The sequence below is a fragment of the Scatophagus argus genome, chromosome 12 (assembly GCF_020382885.2).
Source record: "Scatophagus argus isolate fScaArg1 chromosome 12, fScaArg1.pri, whole genome shotgun sequence".
NCBI classification, from domain to species: domain Eukaryota; kingdom Metazoa; phylum Chordata; class Actinopteri; family Scatophagidae; genus Scatophagus; species Scatophagus argus.
Genome location: NC_058504.1, coordinates 20373873 through 20400338, shown reverse-complemented (window position 1 = coordinate 20400338; position 26466 = coordinate 20373873). Strand labels below are relative to the sequence as shown.

General features: G+C 39.2%; 3 protein-coding genes across 4 annotated transcripts; 2 read left to right on the top strand and 1 right to left on the bottom strand.

The window, feature by feature from the left end:
• The first annotated feature begins 2234 nt into the window (after positions 1–2234).
• Positions 2235–5843, top strand: LOC124068349 (uncharacterized protein C4orf45). Of its 2 annotated transcripts, none has more exons than XM_046406539.1 (4): positions 2235–2473; positions 3271–3500; positions 3958–4040; positions 5611–5843. In XM_046406539.1, the coding sequence occupies exons 1-3, from the start codon at positions 2410–2412 to the stop codon at positions 4018–4020; spliced, it is 357 nt and encodes a 118-aa protein (XP_046262495.1). In that variant the 5' UTR covers positions 2235–2409; the 3' UTR covers positions 4021–4040; positions 5611–5843. The 2 variants fall into 2 exon arrangements, with proteins under 2 accessions (XP_046262495.1, XP_046262494.1); XM_046406538.1 differs by lacking the exon at positions 5611–5843 and adding an exon at positions 4225–4574 and having other exon boundaries at positions 2236–2473.
• A 1437-nt stretch (positions 5844–7280) lies between these two features.
• On the top strand, positions 7281–13358 carry ppid (peptidylprolyl isomerase D). Its single transcript, XM_046406194.1, has 10 exons — positions 7281–7466; positions 8107–8247; positions 8800–8906; positions 8995–9183; positions 9492–9614; positions 10207–10313; positions 10966–11107; positions 11360–11446; positions 11819–11861; positions 12739–13358. The coding sequence occupies exons 1-10, from the start codon at positions 7382–7384 to the stop codon at positions 12825–12827; spliced, it is 1113 nt and encodes a 370-aa protein (XP_046262150.1). The 5' UTR covers positions 7281–7381; the 3' UTR covers positions 12828–13358.
• On the bottom strand, positions 13238–25425 carry etfdh (electron transfer flavoprotein dehydrogenase). Its single transcript, XM_046406192.1, has 13 exons — positions 25195–25425; positions 24268–24423; positions 23478–23707; positions 22990–23071; positions 22503–22621; positions 22056–22133; positions 21204–21350; positions 20726–20866; positions 19663–19806; positions 18229–18397; positions 17220–17402; positions 16539–16760; positions 13238–13926 (listed from the first exon to the last, which is right to left on the bottom strand). Exons 1-13 carry the CDS (start codon positions 25223–25225, stop codon positions 13763–13765), a joined length of 1866 nt encoding a protein of 621 aa, XP_046262148.1. The 5' UTR covers positions 25226–25425; the 3' UTR covers positions 13238–13762.
• Between the last annotated feature and the right edge of the window lie 1041 nt (positions 25426–26466).

Genomic DNA, 26466 nt, shown 5'->3' with positions numbered 1-26466 from the left:
AATGTCGATAGAATGTAACGTGTTCGGCGTTAATACAAAGAGACAATGAAGGAAAGGGTATTTTAGGGAGGAGTCTGTGGTAAATGAAATATACATGTTGGTTTTTTTTTTCTTAAATTGTCGCGTTCTCTACACGTTGTCAGCAAAGGCGTATGTCAAAAATTAGAGCTGCGTTTTATCTATTGTCTGTACATAATGTTGTCTATTTTCAAATAATATACCAGACATCTATATTTAGCTGTCTATTACCTCTAAAAGGTCCAATTAAATTCAAGGAGGAATAGACCCATAATAGACAGTATTTATAACATGGATTGAACTGGAGTAACACCACAGTCTACTACGCACCATGACGTAACTTGAGTTATTTTTTTTAGAAGTTGTTCTCAGTTTGGTATTCCAGTATTTGCGTCTTTGATTCTGTGATTGCAGTGTTTAAATGCTATTATTTTTGCTTGCAATTATGGTTGCTTAGTATTAGCAACCTTATGTTGAAGGTCAAAACATTGCATTTCCTGTCTAACTGTTGTTTCCTGTGTTTGACTTGACGGAGATTTAGTCACAAGGGGTAGCTCATGGGCGAGTCCATTTAACAAAAAGAAGTAGGCACAGGGAGAGGGAGAGCAATGTTGGAAAGTGATGTTTTGGGACCACCTAGTGACCATATAGAGTAATACGCATTTCGGTGGACTAAAAATGCAAAAAGCGAGCACAGAAAGGCTTTTAAAGAAACCTACTGTAGTTATCCTCAGTTTTGGAAGAAGTACTCCTATCTTTAAGTAGTTAAGTAGTAGTTAAGAAAGTACAACAGTCTAAAAATACTAAATAATAAAATCCATACATTTAAAATTGAATTAAATAAAAATACTAATGTTGGCATCAAGATAAACATAAAGTTTCAAATGTAAAAGTACTCAGGATGTAGATTAGAATAGTTAATTTCAAAATACAATGTCTATTAGTTGATTGTATTTTGTGTTAACCAGTAACTAATGTTGTCAAAAAATGTAAAGATACAATACAAGGTCTCAAAATTTCCTCAGAATGGGAAGATCAAAATGAGAAAATGAGGAAGAAAAAAACAAAATAAATATCCTGTAACAAAGAATAAAAAGAGGAATAAAAAAGAAATTATTATTTGTTACAGACAAACAAAGTTCCCAACAGAAACACTACATTGTGAGCCTCAGGATCAAAGTTCAGATTTAAGAATTTTCCTTTTTCAGTGTTCCTTGTGGATTTTTTTTTTAATTTGATTTATTTTTTTAGACCCTCCAAGTTCTCTCTATTAAAATCTTAAACTCTATTAAACTCTACAAGATCCTACAGGGACTGGCTTATACATACAGAGGCTGTTAAAATGTACGATATGATAAGAAGACCTTATTGATTCCAAAGGGTAAATTCACATTATAGCAGCACAGAAAATAAACAAACAAACAAAGCTATATACAACATACAAATTGTAAACTACAAAACTTTAAACTATATAACTGAATTACGCAAAAACCAGAGCTAAATGGGTCTATCAGTGCGACTTCAGCAGCCATGATATGTGAACTATGTATGTAGATAGATAGATAGATAGATAGATAGATAGATAGATAGATAGATAGATACTTTATTGATCCCGAGGGAAATTCAAGCATCCAGTCGCCCATTACAGCAGTGTAGGTTAGTCAAAAATAAGCAAACAAACAACCAAACAAGGTCTAACTGTTAGTGGGGAAAATAGACTAAACATACTAAATAAACTAACATGCTACATAAAGTACAATAGACTGCAGAGAAAACAGGTGCACCAGATTGACTGTGTGTATAAAACAACAGACTAAAGAGCCACAGTGTAAACATATGTAAACGGATCGCTACTCAGAAATGAGTTATAAAGTGCAGGTCAATTGTGCCAAACAATATAAGGTGCATAGTGGAATAAATGTCTAATAAATAAATGTGATTTTTACGCCTGATGTGACTCAGGCACAGACTGACGCTGGGATCGTGACCCCTGAGTACCCAGAGACGTGTTGTAGAGTCTAATGGCCAGGGGAACAAATGAGTTCCTGTAGGATGATACGTAAGTATAAATGTGAATAATCAGTGCAATATCCAAAATGATATAACAATATAAATGTTACCGTTACAGCCAGCCTGATACAGACTGAATACATAATGAAAGTGAAATGTAGTGGTCATGCTTCAATCGAGGAACATCCCTTGTTTCTTTTTTTTTTTTTTTGACAATACAACTAGGACACCGACCACTGACACCATGACAACCGGTGGTTGCATTACAAACAACCCTGACCCCATGGACAGAGCAGACCGCAGGGCTCAAGTTATCACCCAGGGGCACCCATTAAAAAGTGTATTTAGCCTGCAACTAAACCAAACTTAACTGTGGAAAAAATGATGCAAAAAAGTGAAGCAGTTGCAGGAGAGCTTCAGCAGGGACAAAGGATGATTTTTACAGGTAGGAAGAGCATGGAGACCATGTACTCATGTGGTATCTGTGTGTGACTGAGTGCACTTAGGAAGCAGAAATTGTGGTAAAAACTTTAGTATTTCTATTGAAGCTCTCTATTGTTATATCTACAATATGCTACCAAAACAGCTAACTGGTCTGAACGTATGTATTGTCAGTGTTATCCTGATAAACCAAAGACCCCAAGCATTGTTTAACAGGCAGTTCTGTGTCCAAACAAATGTAGCTGTAATTGGACACATGATGGCACTGTAACCAGGGCCAAAAGTCCGCTGACATGCTGTATGTGCATGAGACACACGGCGGTGTGCAAACACATTGTTTGGTTTTGTGTTCTTGTCTGTTTCTTTTTTCAGTTATTATATCATACATTATTTTCTAAGGATTAATAATTTATGTTGCCTTTGTGTAACTGTTATTATTCTAAATAAACACTTTAATAAAATAAGGAACATCATTGAGAATGTATGTTCTGAAAGCACCGAAGTCTTGCTGTAATTCCTCTTGACAGACAATTAGTTGGAACAAATTGCACTCAGCTGAATGCTTGCATGTAATCATTCATTTTCCATAAATTCACATCACTAAATAACCGCTACGGGCACCGCATAAAGACTACACTGACAATATTTGCCATTTTCTTTTATGCATGCTACACAATGTTCCTGTCTTTTTATTTATTAACTTTTCTACGCATTTGTAAAATCCAAGTTGTGACTCAAGGATCCAGGTTTTCTGGAAATTCTTTTACATTCTTTTCTCACGTGTCCACTAATTCTAACAAGGCCCAGATGGAATTGGAGACTACAGGCCAAGATCAAATTACTTCCCCTGGTACATCGGTGTGGGCGCCTCGTCGCCTGAGACCACAAGTGACGTCAGTTACTTGTATCGAGCCGCACCTCATGCACCCCCTCCCACACCCAGGCGAGGCTACGTGGGGGAGGTTGGCTGGGGCTGGCAGTATAACCAGCTGTTGAACAGTGGGACGCTGCTCAGCAATATGCAAATTAAGGTACAGGTAAATTCACCCAAGTGCATCTAAAGCCAGCAAGTACACAGAAGTATCATCCTTCAGCTACACTGAGTGTGACCTTGAGAAATACATGCGATATGATGCATCATGCAGGAATTTCAAAGCACAGCAGAAAAAAATGGACAATTCATCAGATCTGCATCAGATTTATTGGGTTTTTTTTCTTCCCATCTTGGATTCTTAATATTTTATGCAGCATATTTCATTTTGTTATGGTGAGTAATATGTTGGGTATGAGTTTGGTTAGCCAAACAGTGCTGCCTTGTGACATCTTAAATATTCATTTTCCAAGCTGTGGATAAGAAAAATGGCACACATTCTAAATGAGGAACATTTTTGCTTTCTTTTTCGGGACAGCTAGTGTCAGGATGTTGTATCAGACTAAAGTACATGCATTTCCAAGCTAAATTTAAACTCTCTCCTCCTTTTCTGACAGAAAACTGAGTTACGGACAGCGTTGGAGGACAGAGTGGCACACAGGTTCCAGAACAAGCAGTAGGAAGCATTTGTAAACCTCAGGTTGGACATGCTCAGCATATTTGGTTTCCATCCCTGAGAATCCTTTTACATGTGTGTGCACGTATGAGTGTGTGTGCTTTGCCAGATGGCTACGTTAGAACATCTCAGGTTTGCACAGTGTTGAGAGACTGCATTGCAGGTTATTGGCGTCCCCATTCATAATGTAACACTTCCTCTTTTGCAGGAACACACACCGCTTCAAGCTGTAGACAAGAAATCAGCCAGGCACACATGGGCACAGTCACGGCGCCTACCTAAACAAACACTATGGGACGTTTTATCTTTTTTCTTACGTAACACAATGTCTGCAACCAAAAACATTTACTCTCTGAATAAAATATGACAGTAAATATGAGATCCCTGAATGGGAGATTGCGGCTTTGTTCAGCTTTGTCTGTTTACTTTTTGATACATAAAAACTGAAAATGTACAGTTTACCTGACCAGCTCAGTTTGAGAAGTCCTAAAACAGTGATTGTACAAAGAATAAAGCCTTTTGATATCTGTAACAATGCTAGCATTTAGGAATAACAAATACAGATGGGTGAAAACTTAGAGCAAAATCTCAACATTCAGTTCAGTCTAAACATTCAGCATTCAGTCTCAACTCTCTTGAACACAGATGGGAGATCCTGGAACAGAGTGTTAGAATGCACTCTTCACAGCCTCTGTCAAAGCACCAAGAAACAGAATATCCTTTGGAAGAAAGACTGCAGCCAGAATTGGACAAATACCAGGTCCAAAGTTCCCCGGCAGAATACTAAATTCTGATTAGCCACCCAACCAAACCATCTTCTTATTTTATTTATTTATTTTTTGTCTAATTTTAAAATCTACTTATAACATATAAGATATGAACTCCTCTTCATATATACCATGTCTGTCCTGTTCCATCTGTCCAGTAGGGCATACCAGAGACATGAAGAATCTATGCTGAGGTGCACAGAAGCCTGACAACTTATTTTTTCCTTTAACTTGTCAACCGTGTGTGTGTTTCCTCATTTTTCATATTTTTAGTAATCTTGCTCTCTGTAACACAGCCTCATGGGATCTCTATAGAGAGTGTGATGATTAATTTTTATTACAGGGACAGGGTACATTAATCTATGCCACTGTCTCAGTGTTAGCCAAAGAGTCTGTTGTTTCTGAAAGAGCCAATATGACAAAAGCCAGAAAATCTTTAAAAGCCATACAGTACAGGATAGAAAGTAAACCAACTTGTAATGTAAAGGAAATAAGCGGGCGGGTGACGCCAGCAGTGAAACAAAAGGACGGTTTAAAAATCAAACTGCGGAGATGCAAAAGTCCCCTGACAGGCCATTACCGAGCAAATAAAAGACAGACAAATGTGAAGAAGCTAATGCAGGTTTTAAGATCAATAAGATCTGTCGATGTACCCAAGACATAATTAAGGAATGAAAAAAGCGACTCTTTAACATGTGGCAACCCTGAACCAATTAAAACTAACACGTCCCGCAGGTGTACAGCTAGATCGATGATGTCACTTGGATCGTGGTGCCTGATTTGTTTGTTTAACCACCTCTGACGGCTTCCTATTTGTTTCCTCCCAGAAGAACATGACGGATGACTCGCCCCAAGTCAACAGCAAGTTTCACAGAGACAGTCAGAGCTACACAACAGATGGCATCCTGCTACCCACGGGCGGCCGGAGGACCTGACTCTTAATGAAATGTGTCGCGTTTTATTAAGCATCTTTTAATCCTCGTCACATGTTGACTTTTCAGCCTGAATGATTCAGTGAGAAATTCACACATTTATAGACTCTGACTGCTTTCCTACTAAATACGGCATACCTGTCAAAGTTCATGGCAGGTTTGTGACTCAACTTTATTGGAATTTTGAGCTTGATTGTCTCTTTGTTAAAGTTTTCACAATCCGCTCGAAGCAATATAACAAGCCAGGTACGACCGTGATCCCTCAAACTTAAAATTGTCCCCAAAAATAGCCAAGTTGATAATGTTTATAAGAGGTTTGTCTCACCTCAAACAATATCACAGATACAGACTTTTGATTCCTCTATGAAAAGCGCCTGGTAATCCATCCCCCACAGCCACCTCAATCACATCCACTTATGTCTGGTGTAGATAACTGTACAGATCGTTTAGCACAAGAGAAACCACCAATTTTCAAATAATGAGTCACACAGACACCTATTTCTTAAGGTCAGCTGCAATTTGCTGCTAATACCATCACTACAATAGATTGTCCTCAATCCAACACCCACCCGAGGGCATTCTGTGGTTGAAAATTTTGGAGACAGAACACTGTGTATTTACAGGACAGTCTGAGTGCACGCCATGTTGTACAGTCAGAGCAGCAGAGATGTCTTATTTATCTGAAGCCTGAAGGAGTATCCAGTGTTCACAAGTAAAAAGGCAGAGATTAGAAGAATGCTTTACGAGAGAACTGTTGTGCAGCACTTTCCTATCCTGTCCATCATCAACCCTTCAAATGTAACTTGTCTAAATGCTTATCCTCAACCTACAAAAGTGAAGCATTATGAGTCCAGTCTACTGCATTTTTCATTCAACTCCCAATGATTTTACACTTCTGTTTGTCAAGTATATGCTGGATTAGCCAAAACAGCCCTGTTGCATCAGTTTATTCAATACACAGTTTCTCAGTTGATTTTCCAGAAAATGTTGAGTAGTGATGCATATCTACTACATATTGACACACACACACACACACACACACACACACACACACACAAATCAAATCAAATAATTAAATAAATCCATAGTGTAGGCCTATCATAAAGAACAGCATCCATTCTGTCCACTGTTGCTTACACCGGTGAGTGTGTCTTAGACTGACTTTTATTTTGCATGAGCGGAAGTTTTACCGAAGCACAAAATCACGAGCGTGAAATCACGTAAATAAGATATGATGCCATTTCCATGGATTCTCATACACACACACACACATGCATAGGCCTATATGTATCAGTAATTTCTTGAGCACAAACCGCACAGTATATATAGAATATTGATTACCATCAGATCTTAACCAAAGCTACGGCTACTGTAACACGTGCGTAAAATTGCACAACGCCAGATCAATTTCAAGACGGACTGTCAGTTTGGCTGCTCTGTGATGCTAAGAATGTTCAATAAACACTGAAACATGCTTTAACTGGATCGGACACGACTTGGGGGAAATCATAATATACTCGTAAAATCTACAACAACACAGTAGTTTTATTTTGAAATTTGGCAATCGGAAGTTGAGCTAATTCGTCTGTGATTGTCTGCTCGAGCGCACCGGCCGGGTTTAGCGAGGTTAGCTGAAATAAGTGTCTTAAATCGCCCTGTCCTTAAAATGTCTCACCCAACACCGAGTGACAAGCCTTCCAACCCTGAAAACCCTCGTGTCTTCTTTGACGTAGACATTGATGGCGAAAGAGGTCAGGACATTTTGATTTTAATGTCAGTGAACAGCTTTTAAAGGACCAGTGTAACCGTTAGCCTTGTTAGCATAGCGCAATCTTGGCTCTTTCTAGTAACTTCTAGAAACTGATTCATTGAGCACAGTTGCTGCCAGACCGGTTAGGTAAAATAAACAAATAAGCCACTTTGTAAAACATTGGCATTAGTAGCGCACTAATGTTAAACGGGAGCTAGCTTTGAGTCTGATAAATGTATATTTAGAGAACTGGACACTCATCCCAGTGCATGAATCACGTGTGGTTGTCCTGTATAGAAAGACTTCACTTCCAGTCCTAACGTTGCTGTTATACTGTTGTAAAGTGATTCATACTCGAGCAGGTGGTAATCGTTTATTACGTGTGTGGCTCACTTAATATTAGTATAAGTAATTTACTGTTTAACTGTGCAGCTAACTAAATAAATTTAAAAAAATCACAAAGAGGATATGATATTTTATTGTAACCTGACAGAGCTTATTTTGTTGACTGGAAATCCTTAATATTCTAAATATCCTGCTGCACCTTATCTTTGTCTTTACACTGTAGGTAGTTTGGCCAAGTCAGAATGTGTGACTAAACCTGTGCAGTAACATTACACTGAATTGTCTTTGATCCATAGCTGGCCGAATAGTTTTGGAGCTGTTTGCTGATATCACCCCCAAGACTGCTGAAAACTTCCGGGCGCTCTGCACTGGAGAGAAAGGCATTGGCAGATCGACTGGGAAGCCGCTGCACTTCAAAGGATGCCCGTTTCACAGAAGTAAATAGCCTCCACATCTGCATAAAATGTGACGGTCCAGTTTGGATGGACACCTTGAAGTTTTAGCACACACACACACACACATATACATATACGTATACATATACACACTTGCAAAAGCAGCTGAAAGAGCATCCAATGCAGCAAAACATTTGGATACTGTAGTAGTTGCTTGGACACTTTTTTTTTTAATCTGAGACAAACAGAACTGCATTATTACTATAAAGGGTGAGTATCAAAATGTTGATCTGGCAGGCCCTTTATTTAAAGGTCAGGATTTTCCACTTCATTACATAACTTTGACTTGGGGCCCCAGAGAGCAGACAATGCAGATTGTGGTGCACCTGAACATACACATGGGAGAGAGTTTCCTACAGCTAAATTAGATTATATTAGATAGGATTGGAATTGCTTTCACATGTTAATAGGCTTGTTAGTAAAATACACAATACAAACAACAACCAGATTTGAATAGGCTAATCGAGCTTTTTGGGTAGCATGATGTACTGACTGATCTGCAAAGTAATGTGGCTGTAAATTTGCTTTTGGAAGTCATCAAGAAGTTCATGATCCAGGGAGGTGACTTCTCCAACCATAACGGCACTGGGGGTGAGAGCATCTATGGGGAGAAATTTGAGGATGAAAACTTCCACTACATGGTAAATACTAGTATTGTCTGTCCTACCTGTGTATTTTTTATCCTGTTACTGTGTACTAGTAGTGCCATTTATTTCCTTCCCCATGTAGCATGACAGAGTGGGTCTGCTAAGCATGGCCAACGCCGGGGAGAACACCAATGGATCGCAGTTTTTCATCACGACTGTCCCCACACCACACCTAGATGGCAAGCATGTTATCTTCGGACAAGTGTTAAAAGGGATGGGGGTCATAAAAATGCTGGAGTCCATTGAAACTAAGGATGATGCTCCTGTAAAGGTAAATGCTTGTCTGTGTAAGACCCAAACGTCTTTGAATGATAAAAGCAAAACCTGCAGTCTAATAGGAATCATCATCATCATGTTTTACAGAGTATTGAAATGGCACTTTATTTATATGAGGCCTCTGAGAAATGGCTGTTTTTATGTAATAATCTTTTAATTGATGCAATTAGAAAGGGACCTAATTATTAGTTATTTTTGCTTTTCACAGCTAGTGTTAAATAGGTTAGGTTGAGCTGTGAGAATTTTGTTAGCCATAAATAAGGTTCTTACATCTAAAGGTTCTGCTAATGTCTTTCTCGGCAGCCATGCATCATAGCAGACTGCGGTGAGCATAAGGACGGGGACAGCTGGGGCACTGCACCAAACGACGGGTCAGGGGACACCCACCCAGACTTCCCCGAGGACTCCGACATCGACTTTAAAGATGTAAGTATCTGTGATGTCTTTGATCTTCAAGGACACGCGGTGAACTTTGGCAGATAGTTTGAGACTGCTCTGTGGGCCCTCTCTAAAGGAACACTCTGGCTTTTTGGGAAACACGCCCGCTTGTCGTCTCATCCGAAGTCAGATGAGATCCATATCAGTTTCAATATCAGGATCCAGGACGTGTTTAGCATGGCAAACATAAGAAGCAGGGTAAAACTGCTACTAAACAAATTCAAGGGCTTGTCCCCAACACGAGGGATGATGGATTATTCAAATATTTTGACTGTGCTCACTTTCAAATATACCTTGAAATTAAGAGGTTCAGATAGGCTGACTAAACTTCTTGTTTACATCCTGTCTGATGGTCTGAACGATTAGGCGTCATGCCAAGTAGACTTTGTTTTAGCAGTATCTCAGCTGGTACTCTGAGCACAGTGTTCTCACAGCTACGACAAATAATGGCCAAAACTAGAAAATAAGATCATCCCTAGGTTGTCAAGTACAGACACACTGAATCTCTTACACTAAACAGTTCACTTTTGAATTGCTTTTGAGTCTTTTGAATGTCATTTTTGCCTGTATTTGCTTTCAGGTTGACCAAGTTCTGTCTGTTGCTGAGGACGTGAAAAACATTGGAAACACTCTTTTTAAGAATCAAGATTGGAAAGGGGCAGTCACCAAATACAGCAAAGCAATTAGGTAACATCCAGTATCACCATGTGTGGTCTACTTTCAGTCTTCTTCATCTAATATCAGTGAGAATTTGAGAGGCACATTTTCAAAGCAGCCATCCAAATTAAATAAAGGGTCTCACACAATCTCCATTAATATTAACTTTGTGGCTTAACTGGTCAGTAGAGGCAGAGAAGGTGGTAATTCCTAGTTTCACATAACAATGGAGGACTATCTCTGTATGCTTTTGTTTCACAGACAGTACTTGTCAGTAGGATTAATTCAGTGTTGGTTTTTGGTATTTCAAGGGATTTGTTAAAAAAAATTACATCTCATCACTAGCCTTATCATTTAGAACAGAAATAGCTAACCACGCACACATGTGCAGGACCGATAATAGTCAAGCAACACTTCTGAATAGGCATTGATGACAAACTGCTAGTTATGTAAACAGTGAGTGTTGCAAATGACCATTTTGCAGACACCGTTCTGTTAACAACCTTATAACACTCTCAGATAGATGGGATGGTTTATGACTTAAGGCGCAATAGCATCCTTCCGCTTTGATGAGGAAAAAGCTGCTCAGCTTATGTGTAATTCACTTCAGGCTTGATGGCGCCTGGCCACGCTTTTTCAGTGACGTCAGTCATCGCTCACAACGAGCCTTTTATTTCTCCAGGTACTTGGAGGAGAGTGGAGATCAGCTAGAGGAGGAGGTGCAGCAGAAGCTGGAGCCCACAGCCCTCAGCTGCTACCTCAACACCGCTGCGTGTAAGCTGAAGATGCAGCTGTGGCAGGACGCTCTGGACAGCTGCAATGAGGTAAATTTGGCAAAATCATAGAGCTAAACTGCACGTGCATGGAACGAGCACCGTATAAAGGCGTCTGTTTCCACCTCAGGTCATGTGCTTATCTATCACCCCTTGTATGCGTCATTGCTGAGAATTACGCATCTGTCCAGTAAATATGCAATACCAGTTAGCTTAGCAAGGCTGGAATCAGAGAGGAACTGCTAGTTTTTCGTAAGCCACAACTTTAATAAAATTGATGTGCGTTTCTGTTGTGTCCTGCAGGCTCTGGAGCTGAATGAAACAAACACTAAGGCACTTTTCCGGAGGGCCCAGGCCTGGCAGGGGCTGAGGGAATACAGCAAAGCCATGGTAACATCTACACCAGCTCCTGTACATTTCCTATAGCTAATTAAAACACTTAGAAGCTTTTGTTTGAGATAATGAACAACATGTATGTATTTATTATCGGATGTATTTTTGAATTATCTTCTGGTTTTATGCAGCATTCGCAGCACAGCACTCTCCTGTTGGGCTTTCTCTGTAGGACTGAGTGGCTTACATGCAGTAGAAACAAATGATGTAATTAGGCATTTGGCAAATAGAAGTAAATGTGCTTGTTAATTTCATGCTCACACATCTTAATTTATACAAAATAAAATCCAGGTGCATTAGTTTGGGATGCTGAGCATTCAGATGTCAGTTTGAGTCACCGAGTTGTTTCTGTGCCTTGTCATTTTTCAGGCTGATCTGAAGAAAGCTCAGGAAATAGCTCCAGAAGACAAAGGTGGGGAATTTGCCTTCCCGTATTCTGTTTGCTTAGCCCTTAGCAGCAGCTGCAGATATTTTCCCTCATCTCCCACATTTGCACAATTCATGCATATTCACACGCACTATTCAATCTTGGCATGCAAGTTCATGAAGAAAAAAAAAAGCCTCAACTGTAGGAAAAAAGTGGAGAAAAGCAAATTGAGAAATCTGTTATTGGTGAAAAGTCAGTTGCAGGCTAATGATCCGATCAGTGTGAGTCATCAAACCCTTGGTTCCTTGGGTTTTCAGACAGTGAGCCAAGTGTAGTCACAGACAGTTCATGTTCTGTAATCTGACCTTCTGGGTTACAGACCACTCAATAACACTGATTGGGATGTTATTTATTAATAAAATCAATAAATTATTTAAAGCTAGGTCTTAACAGGTTGGTGGAAAAGGAGTGGTGATGAACAGCAGCCACTGTAGATTGTAAATTAATTAAGAATTAAATTTTAAAGAACACAGGATATTACAGTTAATAAATAAATATATATTAAAAAAGTTACCTCAAGTTATCTCACTACTTTAAGTGTGACCAATGAGGAAAGGAATCTCAGCCACATCTATCTTGCTTCTAGTGTATTCAAGCATTTTGGCACACACATACTTTTATAATTCATACTTTCATGCTAGGATATCCTTGTTTAAGAAACATTTGCCATTAGCACGTATGAACTCTGCCTTAACAGCAGTTTAAAAGCTGGAGCTGAAGTTAACTGCATGACCCTGTTGTCACTGCATCTCCATCGCATGTTTAGGGGATCAATTTGGATGTGACACACCCAGCTTGAGTGTGATGCATTTATTAATTGTTTCACTTGTTAAGCTAATCCAGAGTGTTTTCTTTTGGACAGCTATCAGCAACGAGATGAAGAGAGTCCAGCTTAAAATCCAGGAGGAGAAAGACAAAGAAAAGAAAATCTATGCTAAAATGTTTGCATGAACATTTCACTCGATGATGCAATGTGTTCCTGTAAATAACAATGAGAAATGATTGGAAGTTATCTCTACGTGGGAAGCTGCGCTCTCAGATAAGGACTCTGTTACTGGGTGAAAATGTTTTCCAACTGGCACATTTCTTGCTGTTCTGTGTTGTTACAAGGGAATAACTTACAAGTGTCTGTAATGAATAGTTTTGAACATTAATCCGATGCATGGCCAACCGCATCACTTCAGAAAACTGGTTGAAAAACTGACCTTTGTTCTTGAGTTTTCAAGCGATTAAGCAAAGAAAAGTTGTGTGTGTCGTGTTGTTTCATGGTTTGATACAACACCCGTGGCCACATACATTAAATCCATCTGTTGTGGTTTGTTTTTTGTTTTTAAATGGAGTTAAATAAAAAGGAAAAAGGATAAGTCAAGTGTTCTTTATTCATTACTCTAATACCACCACCTCATGCTATGTACAATGCTGTGCACATCAAATGCTGTCAGTAAACCTGCAATAATGCTGAAATAAACCTAACTTAAGAAGCTTGTTTGCTTGTTCAATTACAGAGGGTGTGAGAGAAATATATTAATTATTACAGCTGGTAAAGTTCTTTCAAAACACACAATAACCACAGTTTTAAATACATATACTATGGGTTTTATGGCAGTGTGGTCCTGTATTTTGCTTGGGTTTCATAACTCCTGTGCTATAATTTAAACTGTATAAATTAAAAATGCATTTCTCAGATAGCAGTTTCATTTCTAATGTCCTTGTTTGTTTCAGATTTTTCATACTCTCAAAAGCAGTTATGTAGTTATTTTCAGATCCATACTTAGGCACATTTGCTGGCAAGTACAGTACTGTGACCCTGAATGTTTCATACTTTACAGTTTTTTTTCTTTTCCAAGACAATGTAAAAAACAAAAAACAAAGGAAGAACAAGACATTTACATTCCATTGTAGGCTGGTCCTCCACCGCCCTCAGGCACAACCCAGTTGATATTTTGGCTCGGGTCCTTGATATCACAGGTCTTGCAGTGGACACAGTTTTGAGCGTTTATCTGCAATCTCATCCCCTCTCCTGTTTCCATGGGAACATACTCGTACACACCTGGGAGGGTTGGTGGAGACAAGAAGTTAGCTAATTAGAAAACAGACACGCGGAAACAATTCATTTTGTGCTCAACTTTACGTTCTGATCAGGACTCATTTTTATAAATAAAAGGAAACATTACGGTGCTAATCATTAGGGACAGACCAAACAATGCAGCCATACATCAGAGGCTCTTTGTGGAAAAACTGTGATTTCTACCTAGTTGGAGCTGCCATGATTCATCAGGTATTTTTGCACTGTACTACCTATTGCAAAATTGCCTTTGTTATACCATCTTAATCAACATTGATAGCATTGTGTGATATTTGATAATGAGTGCTATGCAGTAAAATGATCTTTTGAAATACAGAGGCTGAACAGGAAAGGATCACACACCAAGGTCCCTGCAACATGTGACTCATTCCATTTTGTAAAGCTTTCCATTTCTTTAATCAGTGCAACCAATGAGAAATACCAGCAATAGAACCTGACAGAAAACATGGTTTGAAAAGTCTGTGAAGCAGCAGGGCAAAGGGGAGACATATAAGCTGCCTGGTTTAAAACACTTTTATCATGGTTTAGATGATTACTCAGTGCCAGCTGCAGCAGGAAATGTTTACATGAAAGACAGCAACCTAGATGACAGTATGTGAACTATGGTGATGTGGGTCATATTTGGTCTGAAAACACTGCTCTAAAATTCCCTGTAACACTGGCTTTGGATCAAAGTTGAAACCTGTTGTTGGAGCCTGAAAACTTGACATGATTTGCAGGTTAAAAAAAAAAAATATATATATATATATATATATATATGTGTGTGTGCATGCAACACCTGGCAAATTACATGCAGTGAAACACACAGGAGCAGTGGGCAGCATCAAGCGCCTGGGGAGCACATTGGGGGGTTAAGTGCCTTGCTCAAGGGCACATCAGCCAGCTAATGGAGAGAGGGGGGGGGATTTTTTTTCCCATTAATCACTCCACCACACCCAAATTTTTCCTGCCCGTCCGGTGGGGGAATCGAACCGGTGACCCTCCAATCAAAAGCCGTTTCTCCAACCTCTAGGCCACGGCTGCCCCCACAAGATAGATACAGGCTAACAATTAGGAACAAGCCTATTCATTAAGAACAGCGAGCAGATATTTTCACTGGAACTGCTTAGTGGGAATTCTTTGGCAGATGCTACGTTATGACTGGCCAGTCTGCAATCTGTATGGTGTAGCTTAGCTAACGGTCAAATGTCTGCTGGTTTTGCCAACATTTACAATTTTGTGGAGAAAAACTGTTTTCAGAATTTGTGCAAGCCAACCGTGCACATTCCTCAAGCAATTATAAGAATCATTAACCTTGCTAACCCAAAGCTGCAGTGTGCTCCCACAATTATTGCTGTATTGCTTGATTCCATCCCCTCTGCTCTTTATCGTGGCTCACAAAAAGAGCAACTGCCACTCTGCATTTGGGTTCTCAGTGTCCGTGTTATTATGTCCATTATGTTGCTAAGTTTCCAAAGAATTCAAAGACAGGTCATTTTCTAAGAATTAGTTTCAGCTTTTTAATCACAACTGCGACAGAGGACATACAGTATATTACACAACCAATAATCAAGAGACTGGCAGTGAAAAATGAAAACCAAAAAAAAAGCTTTTAACAAAAGTTGTTGCAACAATCTAGCTGTTTATGCAACCTTGTGTAAACAGAGTACTCATTTCAAAAGCCTGTTTTTTTCTTTGCAGTTTTTAAGACCTTGGTTTTTAGAATCCGCAGTTGTTCCAGTTCAGTAATTTCAGAAAACTGGCGAGGTTTGCAATGTTTCCTGTTCCTTATTAATTGAATGTGTTAAAAATAATGTAATACTTCCCCAGTTAGACTGCGCTCAAAATCAATGTCAATCAATTTCAATGTCTTTCACAGAGCAATCTATAAGACCGTGAAGCATCATTTCCAGCACCGGGGTGCTTAAAGTTTGAATGTTTACACCAGAAAGTGCTTGAAACTCTGGTCTCTGAGAACCTGGACCATATCAAAGCAAAAGGTTTGATGAGTTCAACAGAGACATCAATATCTGACAACCATCATAACTGAAAAGAACAAATTGACCCAAGAGCCAAAAACAGTTTATTTTCTTTCTTCTTCTTCTTTTTTTTTTTTTGTTTATTCGCTGTTGTTTTTTGTTTTGTTTTGTTTTGTTTTGTTTATAAGTTATCAGAAAATAGATATAATGTCTTGTTTGGTCAGTCCAAAAATCAAAGATGGACTGTCACACTCAATGTTGGAGAATGATGAGCTTTTTTGCATGACTTTGAAGATAGACTTTGACTTGAAAAGATTCTTGAAGGATCCATTTATTATAAAAAAAAAAAAATGTTGCAGATCATGTTTGTATGAACTGAATAATTATTTCAGATCCATTTACATTTAATTTGAGTTTAAACACAATTTCACATTAACTCTTTGCCTCCTAAATATACTTTTAAAGAGTATATATGACTGACTTGTAACTTAGATACTGGTACGGGCTACAAAAATAGAAAATGAACTTTCTCACTATGGCATATGAGGAAGATTAACTGTTATCTGCACCCTGACAGACTGTGCAGGAGATGCTCGTCAGAGGCCATGACGGTATTACCTGCAGGGCAGAAGCGTTGTTCAGGCCCATCGTATATGGCCAAGTTCCTGGCGACTGGGGTGCTGTCATCCTTGAGGGTCAGGTGGGGGGGCTGGTCCCCCTCGTGGTTGGTGCCGCTCAGGGCCACAGATGAGAGCAGGTCAAAGCTTATCTTGCCGTCAGGCTTGGGATATTCAATCGGTGTGCAATCTTTAGCTGGTTTCAGCTGGTTTGCATCAAGGCCTGAGACAGATCGGGCACAGCCAGTTATGAAATGTTGATTTTCTCTGCTAAGATAAGGTGATAATATCTGGCACATTAAAAACAATGTTGTTCCAGTGTACATGTAATATTCTGTATGCATTCATGGATACTTTCCCCTGATGCTCCATATAATGAATTCATACAAGGTCTACAACCACGTAGCCATTTTATTCTTTAATCTTTTTATTTATGAACAGTGAAGAGCTGTAGAACATAGAAAATCACATATTTTAAGCTAAAATCCTATCTTTATCTGTTTATCTATCGTTCAATTTCACTGCCCCTTATTTCTCTTTATTACAGTAATGCCACCAAAAATGACACTTGACCACTGGTCATCCTTTCTTCAGCACTTTGTTTCTCAGAGATCAACTAAATGCAGAGAAATTAGAGAAGTTTTCACCAAGCTGTACAATTATTTCGCTCCAAGTTACTCACCACAATGTTTCAGAGTCCATGGCTCTTTTCCTCTAAGGATCCAGTAGAAAATCCCAGTGTAGACCATTCCACCGTAGAGGCCAAAGTAATTGTGGAAGGACGGCCTGATGTTTCTTACTGCATACAACTCTTTCCATACCCAGGAACTCTTCAAGCTCTCAGCATACTCAGGTACATGGAGTCCTGAGAGGATTAAAAAAAATTAAAGCACACTTGTAGCACAAAGCCTTGAATAATACTGACTTTGCTGAACAAAGACTTGTAAAAGAATGGCTGTATTTGTAACACATTTTCGGAAACCTGGAGATTAACATTTTCGAATGGAAAAAAGTTTTACAGTCATGTCTTTACTGATCAACTAAGACCATTTCTGCTGTTAAAGTTTTCAACTTTAGCAAACCACTTTAAACCCTGGCACATTTAACCCAAAACTATATGCATAGCAGAATACCACTATGAGAAGTAATTTGGGCCGAAAAAAGGGGCCGAAACACATCTTGAAAGATTATTTAAACTATTTAGTAACTGCGTCACCACAGTGCTTCAAAGATGATCATATTCTTTTGCCATATTAAGTATGTCCCAATATTATCCAATATGGTAGCTATATAATGTTCCTATGGGTGACTGCTCTTTCTCACAGAAACCTGTCCATTCTGAAACGTTTCTCATGACTCTTAAGCCCGTTCCAACTGCCATTTCTTCTAGATGCGCAATTTGACTCCTTTGGGCCCCTGCTGAGCTCTCTCTGGCTGCTTTGAAAACTCATTTTAAAAGTTTATTGCCTGACCCTTTCTAGCTGACAAGTGTTCCTAGCTGACATTCAACCGACCAAGTAATTCCAGAGTTCAAGTCAACTTTTCAATGAGGTGTAAAGGTTATTTTGTCCACACTCCACAGTTTAACCGAGGTAACCTTAACGAGCCGTGACCCGTGACGGAAATGGAAAAATATACAAACAGCCACCAGCGCAACCATCGTGATTATTAATGGGTCTTAGATTCTTCACCTGTAGTTTCTGAATCCAAACTCTCTGCTGTGACTTTGGGGAAAATGGCCTCAGCTGCCAGCATGCCACTCTTCATAGCTGTGTGGGTGCCTTTGATCTTTGGGACGTTCATGAAACCAGGGCTGCAGCCAATTAGCAGCCCTCCAGGGAAAGTCAGCTTTGGGACAGACTGGAAAGGAAGAGAGAGAGAGAGAGAGAGAGAGTTCATGCTAATTTTTCACTTTCTTGCATTCTGTGGCACTGCATGGGGTGTGTGTATATATGTGGTAAAAAGTGGCTAAAGGCACATGGTTACTGTTTATCAGTAAACAGTTTGTGTTTTCTTGTTGGTGATGTCCTCCATGTCCTCCAGCTCATCCTGAGGTGTCCCCCAGTTGCAAAAGCAAACCTGCTTTGGTTACAGGGTCTCCCCCAGCTGGATGTGTCTGGAAAGGCTCCACAGGGAGGAATGCAGCAGATGCCCCACAAACCCTAACTGACCTTTCACTGTGAGTGAGCAGCGGCTGTGCTTACTGGTAATATTTATGTTATTTACAAACATGCAACATATTATTCATATTGAAGCAAATAAACATGTTACTATTTAAAATAATAAAACTACTCAAAAGCAGCAGTGTCATATGCTATAACAACATCTTACTGCAATAACTTTATCATGCATGTAATCTCACTCTATTCTATAGACAACATCTGGCAGATAAAGGAAATTATTGTATTATTTATCCATACACTAGAATTTTCAATATTTAAATACACAAATAATTCAATGAGGCTGACTGAGTAACCACGGAAAACAAAGACAGATCAGCGAAAACAATTTCAGATTCAGATTCAGTTAGCAGCCTGTTTTTGTTGTCAATCAGCTCCACCAACACTGACATGTTTGCTGAGCAAATTAGATTGTAAATGTAGAATTCTGTGGAGAGCCGTTTGCTTCAAAGTAAAATAAATACGGCTATGAAATAAACACAATAAATAAAGAATATATTCATTTATTTCAAAATGATGTTTTTTTACAAGACGACATTTATTTATTTCACAAGACGTTTACTTCATAAAGCCACATTTATTTATTTCATGGCACTTTTATTTCACAATGCCACATTTATTTCATGACTCTATTTATTTCCTTTTCTCGTGTTTGTTTTGGAAAATGAAAGTAGCAATACATTTTTAAAAAATCCCTGTAGGGTAACTGGATAGTCACCACAGCCATGCGCAGCAGTCTTTCTTGTATTACACAAATATATAAATATAACAAAATACACCTTGTGATTTCTAGAATAACTGAGCTTCACTCTTCACTTTTGACATTTAGATTAAGTCAGTTGTAAGGTTTGATTTGTTTAACACGCAATGCCTGCCATGGTTCGCTGCTTTTATCTTGTTAAACTGCAAGTTTGATTAAAAAATAATGTAATTTGTGTCACAGACCTGTAATCCTCCTTCATTCAGTGCCCTGGCCCCATATGCAATCCTGTGGCCTCCCTCCAGCGTGGGAGCTACGAAGGGATGATGTTTCCAACGCTGGAACTCCCTGAAGGGGCTCAGGTAAGGGTTGGTGTAGTCGAGACCAACCTGGAGTGGCAAAAAAAACCCCAGTGAACCCAGTAAACTAAGTAGGGGTTCTTAGACATATCTTATTTTTTCCTAGAAACACCCAACTGTTAATCAAACCTCATGGCAAGCCAACTTTGGTCTGCGGACCAAGAATTCAAATCCAGATTGTGTGAATGAATTTTTTGCCATCCATCCAGAGAATCTCAAAATATGAAATCAAATACAAGAATGCCTAATATAAAGTAGGTCTTAAGACGCTTGGTACTGATACTACAAACCATCATTCCTGACGACTTTAGAACTTGCTTGAGGGTCACTGATAGCAAGTTAAAATTACAGGACATAATTTAGAGAGGCATTAACCTGTCCTCGTATAGCAACCAAAGTTCAGAGAGAGAGAGAGAGAGAGAGAGAGAGAGAGAGAGAGAACTGCAACATATCTGACTACAGAGATGGGCCTAACTGGGATTCTTGTTTTAGCATAACTAGGACCAAGATGGAGTAGCATCGAGTCAAAAAGCTGAGTGTCCTTCAGAAACCGCAGATGTGAACTCAATTAATGATCAGAGGGAAAAGAATTTCACGATGTTCCCTCCTCTGGCCTGACAGAGCTCGAGGACTTCTGTAACCGTCTCAGTCCATATGTGCAGAATGGCTGAGGCTTATGTGAGAAGATGTAAAGCTGTATTCATTGTCTGTTACATTTGCCTTACAGTTACATTTAGTCTTCTCAGTCTTGCAGTACCTTCAAATTATTATTATTTTTTTTTTCCAGGCCAAGTCATATTCCCCGTTCTCCTGCAGAGGAGGTCCCTGGATTAGTCCTCAACAACTGCTAAACAAATATCATGTAAAATGAAATTACATTTTTACAATTAAAATTGTAAAAACAAGATCCACTTTGTTTATATAACATTTAGCATACAGAGCCACTCACCACAAAGCCCAAAGCCACTAAAGGCTCCCCTTCATTCAGGTGATAAAGGAACGATCCTCCATATGTGTTCCTGTTCAGGGGCCAGCCCACAGAATGCTCCACTCTGCCAGGTCTCCACTTCTTCTCATCAATCATCCACAGCTTTAAAAAGATAAAGAGAAGAGGAGTCCTATATATATATATATATATAGATATATATATATGCATATACATATACACACACACACACATATATATATGTAGTATTTCTACTGTGACTGAAATAAAATCATGAATTTACACCAGACTGTGTGCACAGTGTTTAAATCTCAGTGTAGAAACAGCATGACAATAACTGATGACATTTTTATTCATGTTTTCAGGCTGGACTCATAGGAATGATCAGTCAAATCAGATTAAAGGTAAAGAAAATTCAGGCCACAAGCAGAGTAACCAATACAGCAGCATTAGCTTGATGTGGGTGGTACTGGTTATTTACCTCCTTCAGGCCAATGGCATAAGTCTGTGGTTCACAGTTCTCACGCAGGTTGAAGTGCTTGTAAAGCTGCTTGGCCAAGTGGCCATGACAGCCCTCTCCAAACAGTGTGACTTTAGCATGGAGCTCCATTCCTCTCTCAAAAATGTCCTGAAACAAAAGAGGAACGGGTATAACTACATGAACATATGAACGAGAGCCAACTGTGTCTAATACAGAGGGTAGTTATCGACCTTGTAACAGTCAATGAATTACTTTTCCTGTAGAGGCAGCCTTTGGCAGAAGAATTAGGCAGAAAAGAAGAAAAAACCTCAGAAATAATATCAAATCCTTCCTAATTTGACCATAGAAGACGGAAGAAAATTCTAAATGGCAGTAATAATATACTAATTGATGTATTAAAATGCTGCCACCATAATAATGTCTATACAATACTTTCCAGATATACAGCAGCTGTCATATTACAAGTTACCAGTGATGCTGATATGTTTGCAAAGTAATGAGAAATTGAGTGGGTACTCAAATGGTTTTTTTTTATGCTTGTTTTTATATTTGATGATGATTAGTAAAAATGCATTTGAAATGCACATGGAAAACACTTCAATGAGGAATTATAACAAAGGGGAACCATAAATAAAGTTATTTTTAGCTCTCTCAATGTACACAGAGCAATGCAGGACCAACAGCATGAAATAGATTAATCTGATCTATTGTGGCTGGCCAATAATGGCCCTCGTGCCTTTTCAAAGGGCCTTAACGAACCCAAGCTACTCATGCATCTCCTGTAGAGAATAGCTTGTGTATGTAATTATAAGCAATGTTGTTACATGATTTTTTTTCTTTACTACACAATACCTTCGGTGAGCCATCCTTAGCGATGCCTACATCATTGGTAGCGATGCCCTTTACACTTCCATCTTCATGAAACAAAACCTTAAAAGCAATGCAAACAAAAGGTTACCATTTAGAATAACATGTTTGATTACAATAGCTGAACAAGCACAAACTGAGGCACTGTACTTCTGATTACTGGCTTATATCATACTTGGCTTCATCGGCCAATAAAAATGCATTCAATAAATTAATTAAAAGCATCAGATAGGAATATGAATTTAAATACAAATCACACAGAAACAATCTCTCTTATTCATCACTCATGAGCCAGCAGTGTGTGGTGGGGTCTGTGTCTGTACAGACTTTGCATTTTGCCGTGTTCAATATCTCTCTGGTTGAAAACGATTGTGAAATACGACACATACAAAAAAAGGAAAAAGAAAACAGGTGTTAAAAAATGTGGCCCACCTCAGCTGCAGCATAACCAGGATATAGCTCCACTCCAAGCTCCTCAGCCTGCTCCCCCAACCAGCGCACAAGGTTCCCCAGCCTCACAATGTAGTTGCCATGATTCCTCATGGGCAGACCTACAGAAAGCGACAAAAACCACGCACACATAAAATCAGCACTGCTGAGGTTTAAATGTTTTATCAGGCTGTAACATGCTGACATATGGGGTTTGAGAGGTCATCCATCAACTGATTTACTTCAGTACAAACATGTTTATCGAATGTCATGCCAGGATGTCTTGCTCACTCTACACACCACTTAACTTTTAATCGTTTTACTCTTGTGAAGCACTTCGTGAACTCTGCTATTTTAAATCTCCATTAAATATATTACTGAAATGCATTCACCTTTTGTTTTAAATCCTCAAAATATTATTTGTTTGAAACCTCTTTTCTCCCATTACACATTACACCTTTTATTATTATTAGAATAAAAGGAGCCTTACCTGGCAACATGGGGACAGGAATTCTGTGTTTCTCTGTTAAAATGTTGAACACATCTTCAGTCACCGGAGTATTCAGGGGTGCCTGAGGAAAAACATCACAATGTGTGCCGATGGGAATCTGACTTCATAGGGATTTGTGTACTGTACTGTCATTTTATTTACTTTGTTACTGTCCTATTTTGTACAAATCTGCTGCTTTGGTAATTTGTTTTGTAATTCAATCTGTAAATAGTGCTCCTTTAAGTAACCTCTGGCACAAGAATGGCATTTGGCATTAATAAAGATCTATGCTATCCAGATCTACATTTTCTAGTACCAAGACAATTTCCTATTCATAAATATATCTGATGAAGTTATGTACAAATGTTTGTGTCTACTGCGTATCAGCACATGTGGTATGTAACTGGAACACTTTATGTAACTATCCTCTATGATACAAAGAGACACCAAATTCACACCACAGAAATGATGTTGAATAAAACACTCACCCCTCGTTCCTTCCAATCAGGAAAGAGCTCAGTGAGGGCACTCGGCTCCAGACAGGCTCCTGACAGGGTGTGTGCTCCAATCTGAGAGGCCTTCTCCACAACACACACTCGCAGCTCCTTCTCATGTTCGTTGGCTAGCTGCTTAAGGCGGATGGCTGCTGAAAGACCGGCAGGCCCCCCACCAACTATCACTACATCTGCCTCATCAGCAAATCTCTCCATTTCCATCCCTGAGTGACCATAAGAAAGAAATGAGAATGAGAGGCACTGCATTCTGATTCAGTTTGTAGTATTATTTATATTACATAAGTATAGCTGCAGCCTTATCCAACAAACTTCAGAGCCACCCAAATTAGTGACAAACTGTGTTTTTTTCTCCACTCAAACTGAATTTTACCTGAAAAAGTTAAATTCAACAAACAAAGATACCAGTATTTTGGAGTTATTCACAGTGATTCCTCACAGTATAAATTTTGCATCTTCCCAGTAACTTCTGAATTTTGAATAATGCAGAAGACAAAAAGACTTTAACTCATGATCACAGACTGAGGAGCTTGGATCAATGCTAATCAACCGCAGAAAATCCTCACTGGCAATTCTGGATTTTAAACAACAATTTAATGAAAAACTGGGACGATTAATCATGGCTTACTTGTGTTTAGTGCAAAAATCAGATTCTCACATGGATGCTAGTTGGCGTTTAGCCTACATCGTCAAAATGGTGAGAAGTCTTGAGTGTGACTACTTATGCTGATGATGAGGATGAACTTCAGATAATGCAGTATCTTACCTTCCCATCTTGGATCTTTATCTCGAGGATGGATGGTGTAATGTGTTGTGATGCGGGGTGCTGGGACTGAAGAGCATGTCCGCCTGTTTAGTGTTGTATACAGCTGAGGGGCATGCTCTGTCTGTACTGTCCTCAGTGCCCTGATACACCTGTGGGCTGCAAGAGAGATAACAGCTCCCAATCAAGACTCGCTCAAACCGGTGGGCAGGTAGCTGTAGCCTACTTAAACACTGTTCTTGCTGCTTTAGTTCAGCCCGATCTGATTCTCAAATGGTAAAACATTTATCAAATACAATATAAGGACAAGAAATAAAACTACACCAATTTAGACAGGTGGCACAATATGGCTTCTGAAAACATAACACCTCAACAAACATAGGAAAGAAACAGTAGCACCTTGTGTAGCTAAAATGACAAGCAGCTGTCACACAGCTAAGCTGCAGCAGTAGCACCACGCTAGCCAGTGGAGTTGACTGCTTAACTACAGCTAAACAAAGTCATACTGTAAACATCCTTTTTTAATGGCAAAAGACTTTCGTAACTTTCACAACAATGGCAAGTTACTAGCCACACGCTGTACGTCTGAAAATGCGTCAACTGGATATACAAGCCAGCACAAGGACACTGTTTAGGTGACCTATATATTATTTCACCTTTAACCTACATATTAGGCTGATGCTAACTTGAATGAGCTTGCAGTACTGTTGTGGCTAAAGCTAACGCTAGCATCTGTAAAAAGATTAGAAACAAAACTAGGCACACAGAAATATATTCAACAGTGTCTACAAAAGACTGTGTTGTGCATATAAATCGGGTAGGGACATTTGAGAAAACCGTCGGTAAAATGAAATGAACTACAGTGGCTGTGATCAAGTCCAGCACAGTAAGATCGCAATATGGTAGCTAACTAGCCATCAGTTAACGTACCTTTACTTGAATATCTGCTAGCTGGAAACATCTTGTGTCAGCTAGCTTAAGCTCACTAGCGGGCAGCGCTTTTTCTTTTTGAAATCAGCCGAACTGAAGTTGTGGTGTTCTCACTTCACTGACAGGTACAAAGGTTATGTAGCCAGCCCGATCAGCCCAGCAAACAGCAATGCTGAGCCGAGATACCGTACAAAATACGTCTCATAACACAGACATTTGAGAGTGTCAAAAGCTGCGCTGCTGCGTCGGCGTTCATGTAACTGAACATGGTAGTAACTGCGCAAACGTGGATCTATGGTCCTCCATAGGGAAAATCTGATGCTAATGCAGTTTTTCACAATTGTTTAAACACGTTTTTTGAATCCCCCTGTCCTTTTCTCAGAATTCTAAACACAAAACTTTTTTCTCAAACTACATTCACAAAACCTCTGATTCTTTTTGCAAAATCATACCATCACCTCAAAATAGTTTTACATGTGCTCAAAACCGAACAATGTTGTCAGATTTTGCACAAATCGGACAAAATAGAAAAACTGCTGAGCAGTCATTAAACACTACACCAAAACAATGAAAACACAGTGGTCAAGGCGTGTTGCTTATGGAGAAATGTTTATTACTCACAATAAAGTATAGCATATGCCTTTTGTATCTCCAAAAGTAAAGACAAAAAAGATTTCACAACTCAGTGGATTTAGCATTTACTCTGCATTCAAACATAAACTATAGTATAATAGGTACTGTGGGGAAAAATTAGGCTGAAATTGACAAATACAAATGAAAGTGTCCAGCCTACGTTCAAAGGGCACTCTGTAGACTTGTTTCATTCGTATCCTGTTGCGATGGAGGATACGGTCAGTGGTGGAAAGGCCCACACTATTGATTCCCTCGAAGTCTGTATGGTTCTCAATAATTTGTTGCTGTATTACCTGTAGTGTAATGACATTGTTTTGACGGACAATGTCAGCTACAATGGCCTCCTGCTGGGGTGTGAACATGGTTGTCCTCCCACCCTCGTATGGTAGTCTTGCAATTCTGCAAAACTAGAATGTGCAACATATATGTAATGTAATGTTCTGAAATATATATAAACTATACAGTAGTACTTTAAACTTTCAATGATAAAACAGTACAGTAAAGTAGATTGTATCTGTTCTCATGTCTGAATCTCCGGATTATGGTGGACACAGAGAATCGGCTGATGTTTGGCTGGACTCCTTTGGCCTGCCTCCCTCATGGTCATGCCATGCACCAGTACGTGGTCTATGACTGTAG

What these genes read in the sequence shown, in the direction of transcription:
- LOC124068349 (XM_046406539.1), top strand. Translation starts at nt 2,410, where the DNA reads ATGATGCAAAAAAGTGAAGCAGTTGCAGGAGAGCTTCAGCAGGGACAA. An exon ending in ACAAAGGATGATTTTTACAG is followed by an intron (nt 2,474 to 3,270) that starts GTAGGAAGAGCA and finishes AATTCTAACAAG; the next exon opens with GCCCAGATGGAATTGGAGAC. An exon ending in TCAGCAATATGCAAATTAAG is followed by an intron (nt 3,501 to 3,957) that starts GTACAGGTAAAT and finishes CTTTTCTGACAG; the next exon opens with AAAACTGAGTTACGGACAGC.
- ppid (XM_046406194.1), top strand. Translation starts at nt 7,382, where the DNA reads ATGTCTCACCCAACACCGAGTGACAAGCCTTCCAACCCTGAAAACCCT. An exon ending in AGGATGCCCGTTTCACAGAA is followed by an intron (nt 8,248 to 8,799) that starts GTAAATAGCCTC and finishes TGCTTTTGGAAG; the next exon opens with TCATCAAGAAGTTCATGATC. An exon ending in CTCTGGACAGCTGCAATGAG is followed by an intron (nt 11,108 to 11,359) that starts GTAAATTTGGCA and finishes TGTGTCCTGCAG; the next exon opens with GCTCTGGAGCTGAATGAAAC.
- etfdh (XM_046406192.1), bottom strand. Translation starts at nt 25,225, where the DNA reads ATGTTTCCAGCTAGCAGATATTCAAGTAAAG. An exon ending in TAAAGATCCAAGATGGGAAG is followed by an intron (nt 23,708 to 24,267) that starts GTAAGATACTGC and finishes ATGGTCACTCAG; the next exon opens with GGATGGAAATGGAGAGATTT. An exon ending in CTAAGGATGGCTCACCGAAG is followed by an intron (nt 21,351 to 22,055) that starts GTATTGTGTAGT and finishes CTTTTGTTTCAG; the next exon opens with GACATTTTTGAGAGAGGAAT.